This window comes from Falco biarmicus, chromosome 4 (assembly GCF_023638135.1).
Source record: "Falco biarmicus isolate bFalBia1 chromosome 4, bFalBia1.pri, whole genome shotgun sequence".
Taxonomy (NCBI): Eukaryota; Metazoa; Chordata; class Aves; order Falconiformes; family Falconidae; genus Falco; species Falco biarmicus.
In genome coordinates, this window is record NC_079291.1 from 22,646,561 (window position 1) to 22,665,335 (window position 18,775).

The 18,775-nt window shown below is 40.3% G+C and overlaps 1 protein-coding gene across 2 annotated transcripts in view; it reads right to left on the bottom strand.

Annotated features, from left to right (window-relative positions):
• Nucleotides 1-18,775, bottom strand: part of GLI3 (GLI family zinc finger 3) — a 215,866-nt gene that overhangs the window by 49,512 nt on the left and 147,579 nt on the right. For both annotated transcript variants that reach the window (XM_056338041.1, XM_056338040.1), the window contains exon 7: nt 10,997-11,198. In XM_056338041.1, coding sequence (XP_056194016.1) covers nt 10,997-11,198 — 202 coding nt within the window. The remainder of the gene's footprint in view (nt 1-10,996; nt 11,199-18,775) is intronic.

An 18,775-nucleotide genomic window follows, 5' to 3' on the forward strand; every position in this document is an offset into this window, starting at 1 on the left:
ATCAAAACCAAACTTTGTGGCTACTTTGTGGCTGTCCTACTAACAAGGTCATCCAGTTTCTGGTCACAGCTGTGGAATTTACTGCAAAACAGCTGTGAATTCATCAGGAAAAATTCCTTCTCTCCTATACATTGAATAGGTGTGCATAAGGAGGCAGGCTGACACAAAATGGCAGAGGATATGCCAATTTTGTGAGTACTGTGAGGACAGTTTCATTATATCACAATAGTTTTCTTGTCTTCACAAAACGTGTGAAGATACCTTCCTTGTATCACAAAACATATGCAGCTCTGCAAGATCTCACACATGTACGTCTTGCAAAAGTAGTCCAGTGCTTTCCCTTTTCTGGTTCTGCTTTGCAACATTTTTTGAAAAGAGCTTTTCAAGCGTGTAAACTAGGGGGCATGCAATGAAAGCCACAGGTGAATAAAAAGCATTGGTGAACTTCTGGAACAGCTGCCCCAGGGGGCAGACATAGCCAGCAGGTTCAAATGGGACTAGCAAAGTCCAAAGACAACATAAAGAAATACTAAAAGGAACAAGTGAGAGCATATGCTTTGGGATCGCTAACATAATTATTATTGATGTTAGGAGAGAACAGAGAGAATGAAAGTCAGAAAGCAGGCAGGTTTGTATGTGTCTTGAATAGTCAGCTGTTTGCACCATCAGAGACAGACTGTGTAACTAGATAGTATCTAGCACCTCTAGTTTGATCCAGTGGGACATTTCCTATGTTTTAAAATCTTCTTTCTTTTTTTAAATTTCAAAAGGATGGATTTGTTGCTTTGGGATATCTTTATCTATTCATATAGAACCACATTATGTTTACCACATTAAAGTTTCCTTTCCTATCCCCTATCCCAAACCTTTCCTGCAGCAATTCAAGATCAGCACTTTGTTATTCTAGCCAATACTCATCATGCATCTTCCCCTTTGCAGTCTCTTCTTTCTTTTCTCTTTTGCATACTTGAAATTATTACTATACCCTCTTCCTGTCTAGTTTTCTCATCTTTAATCTGGACAAAATAGGTCAAATCTATTTTAACTCATCAAACATAATTTTTTAGACCTCTGATCATTTTCCCTGCTCTTCCTGGTAGTCCCCCCCAACTGTCTAACATTGTTCTTGAAATAAAATGTACAGAAGTGGTGGCAGTACAGAGGCATGTGTCATAGTGAGGCACACTGGCTCCATCAACACTATAATGCAGGAGAAGGCTTCAGTCCCAGCGCTCGCTCCATGAAGGAGGGTGTATCCTGCACTGCAAGGGGGCACACGGGCCCTTCCCAACTTGTGGAAAAGCCTTGGGACTCCCAGATCCCTCCGTAGCCTCCATCATCTGTTTTGCCATCAGCGACTGATACTAGGCAGACCAAATGATCCAAGTCCCTCCAAAATGTTCATGAAGCTAGAGGTAATTTTTAGGTGGACCGGCTTAATGTTCAATAAAGCTGATCACCAGGTATTAGGATAACACCATGGCTTCTCCTAGCTCATGCTCAAGTAGGTACAGATGTCACTACTTTGTCTTACTGTCCCTCAAGAGCTGCATGAAGCCTGTGGGCAAGAGAACTGAAAAACCAAGGTGCAGAAATCCACTAATAAATGTTGGGTGAATACCTGGACTCACTGAATTCAATGGAGTTTTTATCCCTTCCTTACACTAGGCCAGGATTTCACCTTCAGGTTTTGGTCTGTATTTCCAAAGTCCTTATTTATTGTTTAGGAATGTTGTTAAGGGGCAAAACAAGCACCTTTCCCATTTTAAAAACACACCCAGCTACTCTTCAGGAAAGCACCCCTAATAACTCTTCAATACTTCTGAAGAGGGACTGACTTCAGCAAGTCCTTAAGTGCTGTCCTAAAACCTGGGCCCTACAGACATTGCAGTCTTAACTGAATTGAGTCATAACCCAAGTCATAATTAAGTCAATAGTGATCAAATATTGCTTTTCACATGCTCAGATTCTCTTTTTGTATGAGGAGTAATGTAGGAAACAGCTTCATTCACTCCACTGTCATGCAAGAGCAACTGTCCAAACCACGGGACGTACGTAAGGGTGGCTGGGAGTTGAGCTGCTGGTGCTGAGGGGGTCTGCATAAGCTGACTTCATACGCAGAAGCTCATGTACATATTTTGATGGAACTATGCATGTGTGTAATATGCAGCCAGGAATACTTCACAGTCAGACGCAGAAAGCTGCGGACAGTCAGCAGGACAGACTCACAGTCTGACCTTAATGGAGATGCAGAAGAGAGAAAGCCAAGGAGTTCTTTTGGACAAGACCTAGAAGAGAAGAAGCAGCCAGGAACACTGCATAAGAAAATTGTCTCCTGTTGTTTGAGTTGGCAGAAACAGGAATTTGTATATGTTCTTTGTAAACAAACAAGAGCGAGTAAGAAGTTTCCAACTCTGTCACATACTTCCCCTCTTGATGGAAACAACCTGCAAGAGTGACTGTTGACAAATTGCTCAGGTCACAGTGGTGACAATGCATTCAGCAGACTTGTGGCCCTGAAGAGATCTGCAAAATTCTTGCCGCCTCAAGTATCTTAGCTGCAAAAATAAAACCAAATGGTGCTACAGGAAGGGAGACTTTAAAAACACACTTCTGTTTGGAGTATTTTACCTTTTTTCAGTAAAACAAACAAAGAGTTTTGTTTTAAATCCTGTTCTTGTCCCTCTACTTTCTAACTGACAACAGTGAGCTTTCAGTAGGCAATGCAGACAAGCCATTAGTTGATTTTACAGCTTGTCACTTAAGTAGAGAGGAAAACAGTATCAAACTGTGACTATGAAACCAGACACGTGGCGTGATCTTAACGGCAGGTATGAGACTTGAAATCCTTTGAAATGATTCTTCAAAACTGACTAGGTTCACAAATATCCCTCTGCATCTGTAATGTTGACACGTTTCATTAAAAATCACTAACATAGAGACAAGTCATCTAACTGAATTTGTAAAAAGATGTATCCTGCATCTAATACAGTATAGCATATATTACACTTTTTTTTCCCAGTTTTCATCAGATAACAGTCATCATTTTACAACTGTATTTAACTTACATACATACATCGTTGCCTCTTTTTTTCACTTTCCTATTACCAGTTTAAAATTAACAGACTGTGGTTTGCACTTTCTCTTCAGCTTACCACATTATCTATTCTGTTTTATCTGCTAGGCTAGGAGAAAATTTTCTTCATGAATATATTGCCATATACCGGAGTAAAATGGAATAGTTTCACTGAGAGCAACACAGCCACACTGATTAACCTTATGTGCTCAGACAGCATTGACAGCTTTGTCCTTTTTGCTGGAATACTGCTGTTCAGTAATCCTCAGGACCCTAACTGGACTTTGTATTAACAGTACCTCGCATAATTCATCTGTGCTCCACCCCCCCACCCATGCAAGCTCACAATTCTTCTGGCAAACATAATTTTGAATTAAATTAATGGGTAAGTATTTTTTGGTTTCTAAAACTGGTATCATTGATTACATGGAAAGTGCTAATTAATACTTGCTTTTAGGGTCTCAAAATGAAATAATTAAGTGTTAAACTTTAGCGTACCTCTCTTAGCTTCAGAACTTTCCTGGAATTAATATTGCACTGGGTCCAATTACTTTAAACTCTTCAAGTAACACTAAACCAATCTGTAGCAAGTTGCTTCAAACTGACATTTAATTACAAGATCTGTGACACATACATTTACAGGCATACACAAATCACACTTGTATATAGGTGTATATGTACATGTAAATGTGCATGCAGCACATGCCTGCATAGTCTGTATTCTTTATGTAGCTTGACTTCTTACCTTATACACTTTCTGAAGGCAGAAATCTTGCCGTCTTGTTGTGCTGAAAAACATTCATCGCCTTCTAATGCAAGATGCAGGTGATCCCCAAAACAACCTCCCTGAATGACCCCATCCTATAATCTATATGAGCTTTCTATAAGAGGCTGGCTGCAGAATTATATTTCCACAGAGCCTGAAATAGATGTAACTTTCTGTAATACTGACGAATTTCATTTTTATTCACTTTGTAGCACTTCTCTGCCATTCACACTTCTTGAAAGAGAGCATAAAATGAAGCTATTATGGCATGATAGAGCATTATATTCCCTTCTTTAGATTAACCATGCACAGTACAAGACCATGGAGAATAAAGTCCTGAGCTGCACATATGTGACGTGTCTACTTATAATAGGACCTTTTTCAGTGGGGTTACACCTGGGCTGACTTTGACTCAGTCTGAACTGCAACTAAGCCTTAATTTACAACAAATTTCATGCAGTTATCTAGAGACTAGAAAAGTTTTCACTCAGCTTTGCACCTTCTTTAGGCAGATCCCAATAAGGGTGATAACAAAACAGCAAAACACCCGTAATAAACTTACATGTTACCTACTTAATTAATACAGCTCACTTAATTAACATACTTTTTATCATATACAACCTGTCATAAGGAGCTTCTTGCGAAATATTGTTGAATATATTGTGTTCTACCTGTTCTACCCTAAACACGTACCTTTTAAGATTCATTTCATTAAGCAGCATTTGTGTCCTTTTACACAAACTTAAATATATAAACATAAAAACTTTTAACAGTCTAAAACAAAAATCAAAGGTAAGAATTGAGCAGTTGGTTTTCAGTAAAAGTTAGATGCAAGTTCTCAGATGGGCTCTTCTGGCTTTTAGTGCAATTATCAGCAATCTGTGTATGGAATCAAGCAATGAAAAAATGAAATCTACATATATGACAAAATTATTTTGAGCAGCATGGTGAAGAGCTAAGAGGTTATCTTTAGAGCCATGTATGCTAGATGAATGAGCAATACTGATAACAAGAAGTATATTGATAATGAAGGGGAGTCTGAACTACTCATACACTGGTTCTAAATCAGCTCAGCCAACTCACAAGAAGCACTCGCTTGTCTCAATGCAGAATTCAACAGAGGAATGAAAACTTGATCAATTTGAAGCTATGGCAAAAACACATTAAGACAAATGGAACGGGAAACAGAACACAAAATTATGGTGCCACTTGAATTGCTACTCCTCTTCTGGAATATTATTGTATGTAGTAGAGAGAGACTGTTTCCAACAGTATTGCCTGAAATGACAATGCAAGAACTCTCTAAAGAGCAGACTGAAAACAACCATTTGCCTCAGAAAGGAGATGAATAAAAGGAGACATAATAAGAATATATAAAATATTGAATAAAGAAGGAAGACTGAGAACATGAGGCCTCCCTGTCTTATAACTATGAGACATTCTGTTAAATTCAAAACCTGGATAATTTAAACCTGATAAAAGGATACTCTTTGCTTTTTTTATACAGTGCATAATTAGACTGTTGGGGTCTCTGCTGGAGACGCTTTCACTTTGCTCTGAGATAACCTTATACTTCATTTGTATATCTTAACTCTGTTTTTATTTTTCTCTCTGCTTTTCTCTCCCTTTGCCAAGGGAAACTGGAGAAATTAATACATGGTCACTTGTCTCTAGTTATAAAGCAGTTCAGAAAAGAGGGCACTGACTAATTACACAACAAATGCTCTATACAAGGAGCTTATACAAGGTGAGGAGATCATTGAGAATCCAATACCTGCTTGCAGAAACATGGACTCCAGCCTTCATCCCTGATAATTAATCCACTGCTGCCTGAGCTCACCCTACAAACCCAGCTATCCCTTTATAGTGCCCTTTCTGAAAGCACCCTCACCACCATTCCCTGATGCTCAGCTTCAGATCAGCCTCGAGCAAAGTGGCAGGAGCTAGCACAGCCAGGATCTGGCTGTAATTAACCACACTGTGTTAATTGCTCCTTCCTGTTCTGATGATGTCAGAGAAGCAGGGGCAGAGCCTGGGGAAAAAAAAAAAAAAGAAAGTGCTGCTGTGCTATCAGTTTCTTTCAAACTGCGGAGAAGATCCCAAAGGTCTCCCATGCTCACATGAAACTGAATTTTAACACATTATGAGATGGCTAAGGTGTTACATCTCACAGTTACATCTGCTTAGAAACAAAGAAAATCTCTTGTAGCAGGTGGAACTAGTCCCGACTTAAACACCGACTTAAACACCTTATAGCTGACAGGGAACTTGGCTCATTTTCTGGAAAGTTACTCTGTAGATTTGGTATCTCAGCACTGCTAAGAGACTAGGAAAACACAGAGGTTCAGAATTTCAGATCATATAGAACATGAAGTCCCAATCTCCTGTGTTTATTAAAGACTAGCTAATCTTTTCTAAAGGTTTTGAATTGGTATTCTCAACATCATGGGAAGTGATTACTCCCTCTGTACTCACTCTAGGCCATGCTGCCTCTCAAAAAAAGAAGTGCTACTGAAGTGCAAAGTCTAATAATTGTCACAGGTAGCAAATATAACATTAAGTACATCCTGACAAAAGATTAATAGCAGGGGTGCTGCACTGCAGGATGGAGGCAGGTAACCAAATGAGTAAATGTCAAATGAAGGATTATCCTCATTTGATGCTCTTTCATACGCCTCCATTCTGCATAATCTCTCCCAGCTGAGACCTAAACCAGGTGTTTTCAAATGCACAAAGCAGAAGCTCTACCTGGTGTGCTAAAGGAGATCCACTATTAGCTGTCAGCAGGAGCGACATCTTCTTTTCAAGTACTCTGCCAGTAGTCAGGATACAGCATTACACTGCCAGCTGACAATGACAAAGTGCCCGCCAAGTCGAGCCCTATCTGGATTGTGCTAAACTATTACTATTTATTATCTGAACTGCAGAGTAGTACCTATGTCAAGGACCAGAGCCCTTCTGTGCTTGGCTCTGTAAAACCAGAACCCAAAATGTGGCTCCTTTAATTTGATTTCATCTTCAACATCCCACAGTGCTCATACAGAGGGTCCTATGATGAAAAAATGTGTGAAGCACGGGATGTAATCTTTTAGCCAGAGGATGTACTTTTTTTAGCCAAGGCAAACACTGGTGAGGTCCTGGAGACACTTTCTTAGCACAAGTAGCACCTTTGCAAAAACAAGTTAAAAAAGCATTGACTCTACAAAGTCAAACATACCAGAAGTAAACCTGTCCATCAGCTTTTAGTTAGTTAGTGACCATGCACCCCTTTCCCCCCCTGCTTGATTCATTACTTATTCAGCACACAAGGTGCACAATAGTCTTCAGTGAGAGACCCTCTGGTATTTTACTTTTCCTTGCCCAAAGTATTGCCTATAGGCCTTCCTTCCATTGTATTCAAACCATCAGTGAGTACATAATTACTGGTACACTCCTGAGCTTCTCTACTGTGCTCATCACTGTATGATCACAATCATCACAATAAATGATCACAATAATCACCAAGCATTAATGCTTTCAGCCTCCCTCTGAGGGGAAGGCAAAGGACTCATTTTGCACAGGAACATGAATCAAAGAAAGACGAAGGTAAAAAGTGCTACTCATTGTGGTTGCCCAATTCCAGACATGGAGACCAGATCTCCCGGGTTAGTTAACATGACACTCCACATGAAATGCTCAAAAGAGCTGTCAGTAGCTTCAAGCCATGGCGGAGCAATTCAGCTTTTCCGCAGAATTAAGAGTGGTAGGCTGCGCCTCCAGAAGAGAAACTGTATGAGCCTGGTGGTCACCTCCGACTAATTCAGTTTGCCCAGCATCAGGCTGGGACTGTGTTGCAAGAGCAGCGTCCACCCTCCAGGTAGCAAACCACCCGGTAAAAGGCTCCCTCCTCTTTTACAGCTGCCTGGACAGGTGAGGCAGGGTCCTGCAGCTCTGATTGATCCAGAGAGGATGTTCAGCCTCTGCCCTGGAGCAGGCAGGGGCCCTGCGAAAAAATACAGTGCAACCCTGAAATTAAAGACGGTATGGAAGCACAATCACAAGGGGGCAGTACCTTCATTCTCCTTAATGGCCGGCTTCTGCATTCTTTATTTTGCAGCTTTTCCTTTCTCCCAACGCAATCCTACGTTGTGCTATACAAAAACATTTTGTCCCAGTTTGCTTAACCTGGACAGTTGCTGGCCTGACTCCTCTCCCCCCTGAAGACCGCTTTCTGTTTCACAAGGCTGCTATGGCTGGGCAGACAGCACAGCCTCCACAGGCTTCCCAAGGGAGTTCCAGGTTAACCAGAGCTGCAGCTTCAGGGAAAGGTCCTCCTTCCTCTTTGTGGGCCCTGGACTGGAACATGCTGAAGGCTTAGCCTATTTAACACATACTAATAGAAACCTCTTAAGGGCTTATCGCTTCCCTGAATGGGGCAATTTCTCAAGAACAGCAAAGATGATATCTAGAGCATCTAGGCAACATTCCTGGCAAATTTTAGCTGCTCAGTGAAAAGGTAACAACAGGTTTTTTAGTTTCTACAGGAAAGTCTCTTTTTTGCTACCTTCATTCTGATAAATGAGTAACTTCACTGACACTTTTTGGAATACTTAGCATTAGATAAGTATCTGCCATGAAAAATGCTACCAAGTGTAAACTATTTGGACTAAGTTAAGTGATTGGAAACAAGATCTAAAAGTAGAAGGATTGTGTAATGTTAAGTATAGTTAACACTGCTGATGTTGCCTAAAGTACAAATCCTTCCTGTCTCACAATTCCATCTAGTGGCCTGCTGAACTGTACCATTTTCTTGCAGCAACTCCTATGAGATGTACCTGCAAGTTTCTAGGAGCTGGGATTTTACACTAGAAGAAAAAAAAAAGTCTTTTCTACACGTTGATTAGTGTTGCAGACAGGATATTAAATGGGATGAACCTATGGTTTGGTTCAGTATAGCAGTTCTTGTGCTGATTGCATTATTTACAAGACAGTGAGTTGCAATAAATTAAGTTTTACTGATATTCTTGTTGCTATTTAGTCTTGGAATTTATTAAAGCAATGAAATGTGGGTTGGGTTTAATACTTTACGTCACTATTTTGGTGTAACTTTTATAGACAGGTTCACATGGGAGACATTAAAGGGCATCAACAGAGGTGAGTTGCAAAGCTGGAAAGAGAGCTAGCTCTCTCCCTTTCCCTCATTCCCACCGGGAAGAATGGAGACATATATGAATTTCCAACTTTTCATGTTGAGCAGGCATACTCTTATCAAAAAGAAGAAAAAAATCACTCAAAATCATGTGAAATTTTGGATTATGCGTTCCTGGGAAGTATGACCAGGAAGTGCTGAAAGCTTCGCTCAACCACAGCCTCAGTCACACAAGCCTTGCTTTCTTCAGTGACACCAGTTCACAAGACTCACTGTTCTACTCGTTAGCACCCTTACTCAGTCTCTGCCCATAACTCACTCCAGTTCCACAACTGTCTTGAACAAAACTATTCATCTGACTCTGGCTTTCAGGGGTGGCCCTTAGGTTTGTGATTCTATGTGTCAAAAACATATACCAACCTGTGGACGAGGAGTAAAAGGAGGGAAGACTTACTACAAAGTAGAGACTATGCCAACTTTCATGCACTATTTGCTTTACCAAAGTTACAAGCAATGGAAAAGAAGGTTAGTGTTTTAAGTGCCATCCCATCTTAATGACAGGGGGGATAGTACACCTCCACACAGTACATGTATTTAACAGATGTGGTCCAAAACTGCTGCCAGCTATTGACATAAATCATATTCTACATTATGGAGCTTCGTAATTGGGACCATGGTTACACAGACTGCAGAGTTGTATGGCAGAGCTATGATATCATACCTGTGAAATACTCTACAGCTATGTAAGTACATCAGAGCTATGAAGCAGGACTATTTTAAAAAGTGCTTAAAAAAACCCAGCAGGACTTACAGTAATACCAAATATTTACAGTGCTGTCACCTTCAAAGTCTGGCAAGCTTATGGTTTCTAGCAGACCAGTTGCATGCCCCATTTTCTCCTAGAGTGCAAATCCCCATAGTCAGTTTTTGAAGTTGTGTGCCATTTTTGCTGGAGAGGCCTGTTTGAGCCTTGCCAAAAATGGGTCTTTTAGATCACAATAAATTGCTGTGGGGACTCGCTCTTTACCTCATTGCAAATTGAAGGTGGAAGCTGTTTTTAAGCCAGGGACTAGCAGCAGTCTTTCTTTGAGTGTCAGAAATGCAAAACCAAAATTTTCTGAGACTTTGGAGAAGTAGGGGATTTTTTTTGGAATGCCAAAGGAGCTTCTCTAAGTTAATGTATAGCAATGTCACAAACACAAGAATGTTCTGCGGTTGCATCTCCACTTTTTCTGCTGCTTCTCTTAATTTTCTTCCACTCCCTTTTTTTTTTACATGAACATGAGTTCTTGCTCATGTTCCCTCTCCCTGTGCCCTGTTTACTTCCCTTTCCTACACAGATTCTGCCCACCTCTTCCCTCGCTACTCTGCTCTTCTGTCTCCAGAATACCATTTTTGGCTGTCTTCTTGCACACATATGTGAAGCAGCCAAGTGGAAATGACAACATTTCTAAGGATACTGGATGGTAACAGAGCTTCCTTAGTACCAAAAAAAGTAAGATAATTTAGCCACAGAAAGTCTAATCTTTCAATATATGAACCAAAATATTAAAAAAAAACAAACCACAACTTGGAGATTAACACCATGAAGGTCTAGCCAAACATTTCAATTGATCAGTACCATGGCTGTGTGCTTTACTCTCTGATGATTGTTATGTAGGAACATTTCACTGTCCATTATATCTATGGCCAGAAGAACCCAAATGACTTAAGTCACAAACCTAGCCTGGAGCTTCTTCTCTGAAAACAAGATTCCTGAGCACACATACACACAGTGTTGCTACTAGTCAGATGAAGTATTACCTGCACTGGACAAATATGCCTGAAAGTCCTTGTGGATACCTTTCTAAGCAAGAAAAAAAGAGTATTTTGAATGTTAAGCTCCAGCAAACATACATTATAGAAACTGCAAAATACACATATTCACAAAGCAGTTATTTAAAGATGTAAGTATACATCCACATTTGCATGTGTCTATGAAACATAAATGAGAATATACAATATAGGTAAAAAATGCTCTTCTTACCTTATTGCACTTGCAGATAAGTGGCCATAAGAACCACTGGCTGAGGAACTGCTACGAGAATTATTGAGAATTGTGACCAAGGAATTTGGAGATGTCCGTATCATGGTCTGAAGGTCAAAGCTGTGATCAGATAGGGGGGATATGGACAACGTACGCTTTCGGCTTGGTCTAGCTGACAATCTCGGACTCGGAAACCTCGCGCCTGTTATGTAAACACAAATAATTATCCACCAAGGTACTTAATCGCATTTATTTGTTATCAGTGATGGGTAGAGGGAGTTGCAAGACACCAACACGCTGTGACAAGCCCACTCTCTCCTCTTGTGATCTACTGGCTACGATTGAGGAAAATTAGGAAGAAAAATTTATCTTCCTATGGCTTACCTCAGGGGAGCTCTGTTTATTAATGTGCAAGCAAAATGATAAATTGCTAAACAAAAGGAAAAGACTTTTATGAGTTATCCCTCTCATTTCTGGTGATTTATGAATCTGATGGCTTCTTAGACATTCACATCATTAATTCAACCATGAGCAATGAGACAGTGGTTCATATCTGGGCTTCCAGCAAACCCAAACCCACATCACTTTAATACATACAGACAAAGCTAAACCTGTAAAATACAGCGTAGAAATGAAGAAGCAGCTTTTCCTTTGTTGACTGTAATTCTGCCTGGTTGATACTGATGCAAAACTAAAAATCAGCACTGAAAAAACACTGTCAAGACCAACTCTATCAGTGCAAGTCAAAACGGACATTCACAACATTAGACTGAGAAACGGTAGGCTTTATTTGCATTTGTCCAGGATCCCATGATATTCTTGTGCTGGGGTGTTCAGGGGCCTACACTTGCCAAATTTCTTTAAAACTAGAGATTAAGCTTTCAAAGCAGCAAAGAGAAGGCAACCATACAGATACCATTTAAATAAATCATATTACATTTCTAAATTTTCAGTGCTGCTCTGAAAATCTCTACCTCTCCTGGTCTATTTTACCATGTCATCCCAATTCTCTGCAGTCCTGATGGGAGATGTATCACCTTAAATTTCTTCCCTTTATTTAATTATTTCCAATCTCAGTTCAGACCAAGGAGAGAATTAGTTTCCCCACTGCGTACTCAACTATTTCCTTTAACAGTACTGCTGCTTTTACCTTTTTAATCCCTTTAACCTGTAGTAAAGGACTGAGTCCTAACAATCCTGACAGCCAGGGTCATGCAGGTCTTGGGTCTGATGCCTACTCTACAGCTACTTCTCCCAGAGTCAGAGTCCCTGGCATTCTCTGTAACTTGCTAATAATTCAGTTGGCCAGAAACCTCCATTATAGGTCTGCCTTTCCTAATTCTTGCTCACGTTTTGGTGCCCAGGACTGGTTTTGAGTAGGGTATTTCAGCTTATGTGCCTAACATTAACCAGGAGAAAAGCCCAACTGACTCCGATTAGACTTAACTCAAGGACAGAGCTGGATTAGAAGCTGCCATTACATTTTCCTTACACACCTGAGTGGGCTACCTTTCTTTCTGTGCATGCTATCCAAGATTTTCAACTGGTATTAAAAGCTGCCATTTTATTGCTGCTGTGACTGTGGGATCAGATCTCCATCTGTAGCTCTTCTCCTAATCTGTGCTTAGATGTGACTCAATTAGCCAACATGGGCGTTGGTTCTCTTTTTCCTTCACGCTCTGTCTCCACAGTAGGCCTTAGCCCATACTGCTTCTGTCTTTCAATGAATATTCATGCTTTTGACTCATCATTTAAAACTTAGGCATTGCCATTTATTTCTTCCTAAAAACTACTACAAGTTGTTTTACATAATTTGTTTTATCTCTTTTTTAGAAGCTTGCTATTGTACTGTGTCTGCTTGATATTTTATTAGTGCTGTGCTTCATGTCTTTCAAAGGCAGAGATCTTTTATTTGTGCTAAAATAAAAAACCAACAATGATCAGCAGCTATAAGGAGCTGCAACATATTTAATAAGGAAATAAAGATACATGTCATGGTAAAACAAAAACAGTAATACTTTGCACTTACATCTTTCATTCACAACTCTCCTCTGCTGACTGTTCAGCCAGCATGAACACCTCTGAAGTCAGTACTGGCAATGTAATTTGCCTCAGCAGAGGACACATTTCAAGTGCTTTACAGGTGAATAGCCCCTGTTATCCTGGTTTTACAAGGTGATAGCCAAGTACAGGTGTTCCTGGTTAAACAGCAAGTGAAGGGGACAAGGAAGGCCTGCTAGACATTGGCTGACCAGCAAAATGAGATGTTACTCAAGCACTGCTACCACAGTACCATGTGGTACAGCCATCTTAATGGTGTGCTATATATGACAGCAAGTTCCCAGTAATGCGAACGTAATTATGAACTCTCCATTTTCCTCAAACTGATCGGCACAGACCTCATCATGCCAGCAAGAAGGCAGCAGAGATGCTGAGAGCAGAAAAGCATAGCTCCTTCTCTTTTGATAAGCAGGACCTAGTCAAATTTCTGCATTTGGGATGGAGAGTCACCATGGCCACGTACAAACACTTTCAAAAAATTACTTCTAATGGATCTGAAGCCCAGTTTTGAATCTGTACAACTACAAAGGGATTGCCAGTTACTTGAGAAATTCATCACAAGCCTGATAAACGTGAACTGATGGCTACTGATGCTACTAGAGAGAGGGTGCACAAGTTTGATCAGAAATATGGAGCAGTTGTTAAGAATACTAGTGCCTGAACATCTCTCTTTTGAAGCTAGACTAGGAGGCAATGGTTGTGTTGTGCTGCTTCTACGATCAGACACCATTTATTTTCCATGCCAAAACCTCCCAAGTGGACTTGTTGGTGATCCAGCCCACACCTCAGAAAGGACTGAACAAGCATTACCGACAACTGTTCAAAGCTCTTACGATCTTGGAGAGAAGGATGGTCACCCTTAACTGACCACATAGGAGGGCAATTTATACTCCCTGTGGTGCCCTGCAGACTCTCAAATATTCCAACAACTACCCTCCTCCTCCTGCTTGCCCTTTCTGGACTGAGCCCATCTCCTTTGTCCCTTGCCTAAGTCATGCTAAGGCTCTCATAAGAGGCCCCTCTCTGCCTACCACTCATTAAACCTCCCCCATGGCTGCCAGCTGCTACCAGGGCATCCCTGGGATGCAGGGGATGCACCAGATCTGCAGCCAGTGATGGAGAAAGACAATCCTTCCAGCTCTGAGGGGCAGAGCCTGGGCTTCAGCCACACCACGCAGTGGTCTCAGGCTTCCTCTTCTCCAGGCAGCACCTGTTTCAGGCCCTGCCTAGACCTGGGAAATCAGCAGTCCCCTCCATCTACCTGGGATGGGAACAACCTCCTAAGGGCCAACGATCTCCTGCAAAAAGGGAATAATCCTGCTCCACAGCGGGAGCCAATGGCTGAGGCTGGGCAACAGCTCTATGGAGTCTGACCAGAGGATTGAGGGGTTTGCTTCAAGGGAGGCCACAACTTTCAAAATTTCAAAATAAAATGAAACTGAATTACTATTTTTTTGTATCTTCATGGTTTAATTAGATTTCACATGCCTAAAATGTCTTAAGCATGAGCTGACCACACATTACGCTGCAGGTTGCTTGATAAACCATTGATTTAGCATAACAGTCTTAGTTAGTATATTACTATTAAAATGAATAGGTCACAATTTCACAGTGCCTCTGAATACTAAACCAAACGTTTCAGCCTTGCCCAGGCATTTGTTTCAAAAACAAACACTTCAATATTTATTTAGCAATTTGAGATGTTCGTCTGCTCACAGTAATCTCCCACTGAACCATTACATTCCCTACTCAATAACACTTAAACCCCAAAAAATGCAGGAGCACTCACTCACTAAAAATCCATTTACCTCTGTGCAAGTGCTGAAAAAAAACCATCAGCTTTGGCAAAACATGCAAATGGAAGCTGACAGTGAAGATTTGTTTAGGAATGTCACGTTTTTGGCGTAGACATTACAGTAATACAAAGTCAGTAGTTAACAGTAAAGACTTGAGTGTGCCAGCAAAAAATCCAGCAGGTGTCAGAAGAAAAGATCTTATTCCTGGGGTAGAGATCAATTCTAAAATAACAGATATCTATCTCCATCATAAATTTCAAAAATGGAATATGCCATCCAGCAAATTTGCCCATGAATTTGATTTCTGAGCTGAAGTTTTTAGCATTGCTTAATCATTTATAAGGCAATCTTCAGACATGTATCATTTATTCCATCCCTTTAAATCAAACTTCTTTGAACCTGTCTCAAGCACTAGTTTTAGTTTAAAGGCTTGGAATGTGGGAAGTTGGGGGGAGGTTGTTGTGGGGTTTTTTACATTAAACTTCTTTCTTTTCTTTCTTTTCCTTCTGGTTTCTGCTCACAGATGTGTAAACTTTGTTTTCACGCCATGAAAGTTTGTCATAAATTTTGTCATAGTTTTCAAAATTGTAAATCTGTCATCAGTGTGAGAGGAAAAGGAATGGCTTTGCTACTCCACCCTCATTCTCCAACTGTGCTTGAAGATCAGAAATCAAACCCAGTCCAAATCAACATTTTCAGGCTGGACGAATTCTTTACATCAGTTGGGTTGTTATCAGTGTGTCTAATACCAAAAGGGGTAGGTCAATGCCTTTGAAAAAGAAAAACCTCTCATTCTGAGTGAGCATAAGCAAAAGTTAATCAGTGAATATTAATACTCTCAAGGCGAATCTAGAAACCTCAGTAAACATGCTTGCCTTCCACTGAATATCATTTAAAAGCAGAGTAAAACATGTTCCCCAAGTGAAAAATGCAGGTATCAAACCCAAAAGGCTGCAAAGAATTTCTGTTGTTGCTACTGTGGTCCTGTTAATACCTTCCCCATCTACTCTCCTCCTAGGTACTTTGATGTTATACTTATAGGTAGGACATCTGACCCTTTTAAATCAAGCAAGAAGATGGGAAGACTTGGTCAGGGTCTGGCAATCAAAACTGTAGAAAAGTTTTATAGCAGCAAAGAAAATTCTGGTCCACTTTTCAAGCCACACAGAACATGACGATGAAAATGACAATCAAGGATACACTGTCTTGGCCTTATTCTTCCACGATGTATTAGACAGTTCACAGACAGTGAAGTTCAGAGCTTCAAGAAGTCTTCTGCTCTTTAGGCAAGATTTAACTTTCTGATCAATGCTTCTACCCCTCATATCATCCCCATTTTGAAATCAGTTTTCCTGGCACTACACAGCAAAACAAAAGACCCCAAACTGCACAAACTGTATGTAACACGCTTTCGAGCCCAGAGCATGCTGGTGTTGGAATTATTATTTGTACTACACGAGAGGGTAGAGATGCCAAATTACTGTGCTAGACGCTGTATAAACACACAATTAGAAGACAGACTTGCTTCACAAAAGAACAATGTCTTGCTTGTATCTATTTGGTTGTTGTGTGGAATAAATGAGCAGCAGCCTCTGAGTGAGTTAACTTGCTCAGAATTTGATAGCAGATAATGAGGGAAACTACCAGTCTCTCTTCTGTTTCCTTTGACAAGACTAGGCAAAGGCAAAAGAGTACTTTTAAGATCACCATACAAACCCTTAAGAAGAAGGAACCAAACAAATGGCATTGCTTCACATTGATCACTGTACTTTGTTATTAAATGCAAACATGGCCATTCTTATAGTTTTTGGAAAAAAAAGTCTTAATATCAGATTCCCGCTAATTGTTTTGTTCTAGTTTCTAATCTAAAATTCTGACAAAGAAGAAAGGGGTTTTCTTTAGCATGATGAATGATAGGACATTCAGATTCCTACTTAATGACAATTAATTTACTGTATACCCATGCAAGTTAAGATAGTTTTAATTAGTTTTTACAAAGTAAAAGGGTAACTTCATACTCTATTTAGATAAAAGCAGCTATTGCCTGACTAAACACATTCTCATCAAATACAGAAGGTGAGCTGAGTGACCTTACTACGATTCACTGTTATTGTAATTCTCTATTTACTGTTTAAAAATAACCCATTTGCATAACAGTGCTACACATTTTTTGTCTTTAACTCTGAAATAATCCCTAATTGAAAAGTAGCTGCTATAATGAATCTCAAATGTGTGATCTTAATTTTTAAAAACAAACACAAAACAAATTAAAGACCGCATTTTGAATATATCTTAGCTAAAGCTGGTAACAGCAAATACCCTTATTACAGATAGCGCTTAGGTACCTTTTATGAATGGGCTGAAGTTATGGGCAAAGGTCAAAACGTCTTCTCTTAAGTAAGAAGTGATAACATCCTTGGGATGCAAAAGCTGTAATTCTATGTAGATTACAGCATCCACAATCTCTACTACCACATGAAGCTCCTCTGTGCAAATGCCATTATTTGGACAAGTACTGCAATGTCTTCTATTTTTCTCTAGTTTTCTGGCATACATCTGGGTATCCATCCTCCTGTAGACTGAATGGGCCCATTCAACCAAGTCTGCATCCAAATACGTGATTTGATACTGCTACCTACATGCATTCAGAAACTCTCTCCTACTAGGAACCAAAAACATTGAAAGTATAAAATCTCAGCTCATTTCAGGTGGGGGTGGACTAGATGACCTTTAAAGGTCCCTTCCAACCCAAACTATCCTATGGTTCTATGATCCCTTTACTTCAACGAAGTCATGTTCATTCATACAAACTGGGGCTTTGTCCTTGCAACTGGAACACAGCAGCAGATTTAAATTACCTGAACCATGCGTAACAGTTTCCATTCTGCAGATTATTATTAATATGCATCAAATGCATTAGCAGAGTACCTCGTCTCTCCCTATTCCTCTCAAAATCCAAATCAGGAAGTATCATATTCTTAAGCTTTCAGGCACTGAAGCCTGCACATTAATTTCTGGTTTAAGTCCAGACTACTTGTGTGGATTTATTATGTTTCTGAATTGGACCTAAGGGATGTTACATTACTGTAAAATCACTACGCACACCACCAGTGCAGTGAGACTGATAACCGAAACTGAATTAAAAAATCCTTAACTATCAAGGTAACAGGATGAAAATAGTTTCCCTGCCCAGTTCCACAACTATCTGCCTTGCCTGATTCTTGTAACTGCTGCTTATTCAACTACTTCACACCCCAGGCAAGTGTTCTTCAGAGGTAGCTATCTATATTCCCATGCGTTCCACAGGTGAAACTCCCAGCTCCCACACTCATTGAGATCAGCAGCTATGGCATACAGCCAACAGCAGGGAAGAAGAAACTGCATGCTAATAAATATTTTATAAAGTTGTGGGACAACAAGGTGGTCTCATGCTATTGTATTGCTCTGTACTACCAAGCAAGAGTCAACAGTCACTACCTTTTCTTGTCATCACGTTTTATTTCCCCTGTTGGAAGGAACAGAGTACATCCCAAAAAGCATGTAGGCATCTTATGACTAAAACGGAGTGCTCTGCTTAATCACTGCTGGCTGATCAAAAGCAGCAGTACTGAGCAGTTTGGAATGGGGTACTCTCTTTTCCTCCTTCAGAGAAAGGGAGATAGATCAGGGATCTGAAAGATGCTGAAGTGGGGAAAAGAAGGTTTTTACCATTAGGGAAAACTAAGTCAAGATCCTTGAGAATTCAGCAAACCACCTTAGAAGTAGTCTCAAGGCCTGCTGGTCTGTGATACCCAAGTTGTAAGCAGGGCTACCACTCTCTAAAAAGGAGGAAAACATGCTCTCCTGTGGGAAAATCAGATGTAAACCTTGTATTAACAGAGAGCTCATGAGGGAAATACCCTAATGATGAAAGTGAGTTACT